Source organism: Rhopalosiphum maidis, chromosome 1, assembly GCF_003676215.2.
Source record: "Rhopalosiphum maidis isolate BTI-1 chromosome 1, ASM367621v3, whole genome shotgun sequence".
Classification (NCBI taxonomy): domain Eukaryota; kingdom Metazoa; phylum Arthropoda; class Insecta; order Hemiptera; family Aphididae; genus Rhopalosiphum; species Rhopalosiphum maidis.
The window spans coordinates 3,810,641-3,816,640 of NC_040877.1; the positions used below are offsets into that span (position 1 = coordinate 3,810,641).

At 25.8% G+C, this 6,000-nt stretch overlaps 2 protein-coding genes across 8 annotated transcripts; one reads left to right on the forward strand and one right to left on the reverse strand.

Annotated features, from left to right (window-relative positions):
- Positions 1-436: 436 nt before the first annotated feature.
- LOC113560386 (DNA repair protein RAD50-like) lies at positions 437-4,228 on the forward strand. 6 transcript variants are annotated; one of them, XM_026966229.1, is made up of 8 exons: positions 437-931; positions 1,418-1,460; positions 1,527-1,669; positions 1,736-1,890; positions 2,717-3,055; positions 3,130-3,347; positions 3,401-3,620; positions 3,911-4,228. In XM_026966229.1, exons 3-8 carry the CDS (start codon positions 1,549-1,551, stop codon positions 4,187-4,189), a joined length of 1,332 nt encoding a protein of 443 aa, XP_026822030.1. In that variant the 5' UTR covers positions 437-931; positions 1,418-1,460; positions 1,527-1,548; the 3' UTR covers positions 4,190-4,228. The 6 variants fall into 6 exon arrangements, with proteins under 6 accessions (XP_026822030.1, XP_026822031.1, XP_026822028.1 ...); XM_026966230.1 differs by lacking the exon at positions 1,418-1,460 and having other exon boundaries at positions 437-734; positions 894-931; XM_026966227.1 differs by lacking the exon at positions 1,418-1,460.
- A 28-nt stretch (positions 4,229-4,256) lies between these two features.
- On the reverse strand, positions 4,257-5,732 carry LOC113560387. Of its 2 annotated transcripts, none has more exons than XM_026966233.1 (5): positions 5,360-5,732; positions 5,059-5,283; positions 4,652-4,769; positions 4,460-4,585; positions 4,257-4,373 (listed from the first exon to the last, which is right to left on the reverse strand). In XM_026966233.1, the coding sequence occupies exons 2-5, from the start codon at positions 5,106-5,108 to the stop codon at positions 4,278-4,280; spliced, it is 390 nt and encodes a 129-aa protein (XP_026822034.1). In that variant the 5' UTR covers positions 5,109-5,283; positions 5,360-5,732; the 3' UTR covers positions 4,257-4,277. The 2 variants fall into 2 exon arrangements, with proteins under 2 accessions (XP_026822034.1, XP_026822033.1); XM_026966232.1 differs by having other exon boundaries at positions 5,059-5,297.
- Positions 5,733-6,000: the final 268 nt, after the last annotated feature.

Consider the following 6,000-nt stretch of genomic DNA (forward strand, 5'->3'; position numbering starts at 1 on the left):
TGTAGATGTATATTTTTGATAAATTCAACTACTTTTAACACTAAAATAATGTACTAGCATACTGTATTATTAGCTAATAACATTGAAATCTAAAATTGTGTTTAAAACCCAATCAATTGTTAGGTTGTCAAAAACTATCTATCCAAATATTTGGACGTTCATTATTGAAGCACTACAAAAGTCAAATTCAATGGCAATTAATAAGTTATTAAAAATTAAAACACGTACACGTTTTTTCACAAAAAAAAAATAAATATAAACAAAGATTACAAAATAATGTGCTTACTGCTTAGATATAACAAAAGAATCAGAAATTAAATGTTTTTTACAAAATATATCATTTTTATGTCAAAATTTTTAGACTATATTTTATAAATATTTTTTTTTTAATTATTTTACTTATATACAAATTTTTTACATTTTATTATACAATTTTTATTATATTTATGAAAAAAAAAATGGAAGGAAAATGACTGCATTGAAACATTTTTCGGACCGGAAATGTCCTACTACGCCAAAAACAGTCGGGGATGAGGGAGCAAATTGTCCGGTTACCGTACTAAAGTGGGTATTAGCCTAAGCAGGTTCCCTACATTTGAAAATGTTCTCTGTGTATTGGACAATATATTATTTTATATGCAGATAAATCGATCGATAAGTATTCTATATTTAATAGTTAATACGTAGGTATGAGCATGTACTAGTATCTGCAAAAGGTCGACTTCGTGTCCAAGGTATAAATTGTATACATATATTTCTTATCAAACTCTGTACATTTTTAATGAAAGCTTGATTGATTTTTTTTTTTTTGGGTATATTTACAAACCAAATGTGATACCTATGTCATAAGCTCATAACAGTCATAACTCATATTTTTTAAAACTTGTTTATAGTGCTTACCTGTTAGCTGTACAATATAAGGTATATACAGGTAATTTATTGATTTCCTATGTTTTAAAAGTCAGCATTCAGTACCTGTATATTATTATCATATCAACAAATATTTTACTAAAAGTAGGTAGGTTCAACTTCAACAAAGAAAAAATGTTTTTTTCTGTTGGTTAGGTTAAGAAAATGGTAGTTAGGTATTAATTGTAAATTATAATATATTATACTTCACACATATATAACTGTGTAATCAAGATAAATTCATTTATTTGCTAACTAAAATAATATAAACTATATTAGCCTAGTACACTGTATACTATAAATTGCTTCTGTTGCTACGGGTGAAAAAAAATCAATAATAATAGACCATATATTAGCATTTTGTTTTTTAAAAGGAACATTTATATATTATAACTGATTACCTACTGTACTTTTAATTTTTATTAAAATATTGTCTTATGTATATTACATAACTGTAATTTAATTGTATTTGGACATTTTTTTTTATCATATCCAATGAATAATAAAGATCAAAGCGAGGTTTTACATTCTAATGATGGTCCATATTCTGAGTATGTGTAAATTATTACATGCAAATGTACTAATATATAAATTATTTTTATTTATTCACTGTTTAGAGAAATTATTGGGCAGTACACCATGGAATTGCCTGTATTTAGTAATAAAAAAATAAATAGTACTCAAAATCAACAGCGTAAGAAGAAAAAAGTTTTAAAACCAATACGTATGCACACATTATCGGCCACAAGAAGAAGACAATGTAAGATAATTGTTTAACTATAATTGTAATATTTGTAAAAATTAATTTTACTGAGAAATATTTTAGCAGGCGTATCAAAGTCACCATATCTAACTACTTATACTAGTTGTACTGGAGCCCGATCAAATTCATCAAATGTCAATAATTTACTAATTAACGATCATATATTACGGATCAAAAAACTAGAGAATGAACTGATTGAAGCACATATGAAAACACGTGTAAGTTTATTTAAAATAATAATAATAATTTATTTACAGAATAAAATTCCAATTTCAAACATATAATAATAACTATATATCATACAATAGATAATATATATAGTAAACATAAATGATCAAAAAGTAATTATTAATATTATACATTTAACAATTAAGTATTAATCTAAAAAATAATTATTTAATATTTCTAGGATTGTATAAACAGGTCCAAGTTATTAATAGAGTTTCCAGTAGACATTAATACATTAGCAGGATAATTGGATATATAATTTGTATTGACATTTGATAAATAAAATGGACATTTACTTCTAGAATTAAATAAAGTTACTCTGAAGTTTATTTGTTCCAAAAGCTCGGGACAGTCTATTAAATTATGTAGTAATTTAAAAAGAAATTTTAAATTTAGCTCATGCAAAAGATAGTCTTGTGTCAAATAAAATTCCTAAGTCTTTAGTTATATTTGTACGTGCTAAATTTGTATTATTAATTGAATAATTAATTTTTTTTTTTAAGAATAAGACATAATAAATTAATGAAGAATTTATAAATATTTAAAGACATTCCATTTTATACCAATTACCTATGTCAGCTTGAAATTCCAACAAATACATTAAATTTTTTTTAATAATTTAGTGTCATTAACAAATATTTTAGAATAATTTAGAATTTTGCTAATATCATTTAAAAATAAAGAAAAATAGTATGGAAGATAAGTGGTCACCTTGGGGTACACCATACAAAACATTTATTGAATTAGATAAAACATTTTCATATTTTAATTTATTTAAATATGACCATAGTATTAACATGTATATTAATTATTTAGGAATTGATCGTAGAAAACCGTTTATTAAAAACACTGGAAAAGCGACATGAAAATGCACTATCTATGTATGAAGGTAAACAAGCCAAGCTACCACAGGCAATTAAATCATATGAAGAGGAAATACGCACATTAAAAAGCCAAATACGTCAAATTAAAATTTCATTTAAAGAAATGGAAAATAGATACAAGTCACAGAATATTGAATTAATAGCTTTACAAAAACAATACAAACACCTTTTAAGTTTATCTCAAAATAAACAGTTAAGTAAAAAAGAAAATTTATCAGATCAATTAGAAGAAGCACGGAGTACAATAAAAAAACAAGATGATAAAATTTTGGTAAATCTTTATTTTGCCCAATAAGGCAATAACTAATAATAGTTTAAAATCTGTTTTTTAAATTTATATTTTAGAATGTTATGAAAAAATTAGAACTTCAAAATAAATCTCATAGGTATCATAGAAATGTAGAAAATATTAAAATTAAAGAATTACAACATGAAGTCAAACGTTTGGAAGATGAAAACAAAAATCTAAGATTGTGTTTGGATAAACTTAAAAATAAAAGTTATGGTCCAAGACAAAGTTTTACAAAAGGCATAACTGAAGATTCAATAAGTATAATATCTCGGTAAGTAAATCTAGCAATTTTTACAAATCTTAATATATTTACAAATTAAATAGTGTATTAAAGCCTATACAAACGATACATGATGGGCAAGGTGATGTAATAGATGAACCTTTTTACAAAACGAATGAGTCAATATCCCTTAAACCAGAAATGTTTCATGAACATCGAGAAGAAAACAGAAGATATTCAATGAAAAATAATAAAGAATCATACACATCAACAACACCAAGCAGTATGTCTTGGATAGAAAATGATATGACGAAGTTGACAAAAGTAAATACTCAAGAGATACTTAGTTTTACAATTACGGTACTAATAGAAGATAACTTATAAAAAAAATAATAATATAATAGACATATTATAGGTGTGGCACTGTGGCCTCTCAATAACTAAAAATTTAAATTAACTTTCAAACAATTGTTTTGTGGGGGAGGGGATTAGGGACATTCTAAAAATATACAATTGGTCAGATCTGAAAACAGTTCTTTATAATGAATATGTTATCTCCTATACAGTGTTATAGTTAAGTACAGAAAATAAATTTAATATTAATTTTATTTTAGGAAAATCAACCAGAACTATTAAAAACTGTAAAAAATGATTTTGAAAATAAAATCAAACATAAAGCTACAGCTCCATTACAAGTACCAGGAACCTCCATGACTAGATCACAAAAAGATATACTTTTAGCAAAATTAAATCAAGTCAGTGAGGATAAAGACAACTATGAAAATTATTATAAGTCTAAACTACTAAAACAAACAATCAATAAGAGGTACTCATCATATGATTCTGACAATATGAGTGGTGAATCTTCCAACAACGATAGTTCACAGGAATAATGGAGTATTAACTATATGTTTTATACTTGCATTGACGCATTGTTAATAATAAATATACTATTTTATGTTTCATAATAATTTTATTTTATTAACTATCTTCATTTTTAGATGTTTTCACAGAGTCCGCCAATAATCTAGTAAATTTTTCTTCTAATTTTCTTATCTCTTCAACACAAGACTGAAACTGATAGTTCAAAAATACATGTAAATATATAATAATATATTTCATAACTGTGTGATAAAAAAATATAAAATAATTGTTATAGGTACCTCTCTTTCAGCGGAGTAAAGTTTTTCAGACATACTATTTAATACAGTATTTGCTTCTACTGTATGAGACATAAGTGCATTTGACCTTCCTAATTGTAAAGCACAATCCATAGCACTAATAGAATCCTTTAAATTATAATAAATGGTTTGTATTAAATGATAAAAATATATGAAAATCACTAATATACTAACTAAATAAAATGATTTTGCATTCGTAATATCATATCGAGACTCCATAAAATCATTTTCTGATTTTTCATCAAACAAACCATTGGGTTCCAATAAGTCCATACCCTTAATTAGTTCATCTCTTTAAAGAAAAAATAATATTAAATAGTGATATTAATTATTAGGTATAACGTTAATAATTCTATAAACCAAGGATGGGAAACTATTAGTCTGAGTAGCCTTTTACCTAGACCACACTATGTTTTAAAACTTTGGATTTGCACAAGAAAATTATAAGTAAAAAAACTTATTCAAGGACATTCCAACCTATGTGACTTTTAAGTTTTTAAAACTATCACTTTTGTGAATTTGAGACTTGAGTTGCATAACACTGCTCTACACTACTATAGACCAAAGTTAGAGTTACCTACTTGTATTTCTTTGATGCGTCATTGAGTGCAACTAGTGCTATTGTAATCATTTGACAAGAACTGTTTACTGATATAGTACACGTTTGTTGTAACAAATATTTGTGGGTCAGTTTTTCGGCTATTTGATTCAATTCTATGACAATTGGTTGTTCAACCTCATCTGGGTTAGTGGCTTTTGTTTGACAATAGGCTATTCCTACAGCTAAACGACGCCAGCCAAGTAATCTGGAACACTTATTCTAATTCAACAATTAATTTATGAAAATAAAAATAATTTACCTAGTTAACAAAAAAAAATTACCATTTTAAATGGTCTGTAAAAGTAATTCAAGACCTATTGATTTTTCAATGTCCTATGATGTTGGTAAAGTTTACTAAATTAACACGATCTAAACAAAATATTAAATTATGTCCATCTCTAGATGTTTAAACAATAAATTATTTTATTTATCTGTGTATTTAAGATTTAACTGAATTTAATGTCTTAAAAAAGTTACAAATTACAATGCATCACAATATCACATTAGGGAATTAAATGGCATAATATTTTCACTATTTTGTATTTTATTTTATAACAATTATTATAAATGTATAACCATTTAGTACTTAACCACTTTGATAGTTACGTCTAGTAAGGCAATACGTATGTGACACAGAGTCACAGACATGTGAGAATAATTGAAAATCTCTGTGGTTAATTCTTTACTGATAATTTATCACAAAATAACCGGTGTTTCGTGATAAGAAAAATGTGATAAAAATTAAAAAGTAATTCGCTTGAACCACAGAAAAATCGACCACGGCCTATACACAGTAGGTACCTAATAAATTATTCAATACCACATTCACGGTCTTAGGGCCGTTCTTACGCTTAACAGGACATTATAAGAACTTAGAACAGTCCTTAGAGAACAAGATCGAGACACTTCCCTAACAAGTAAC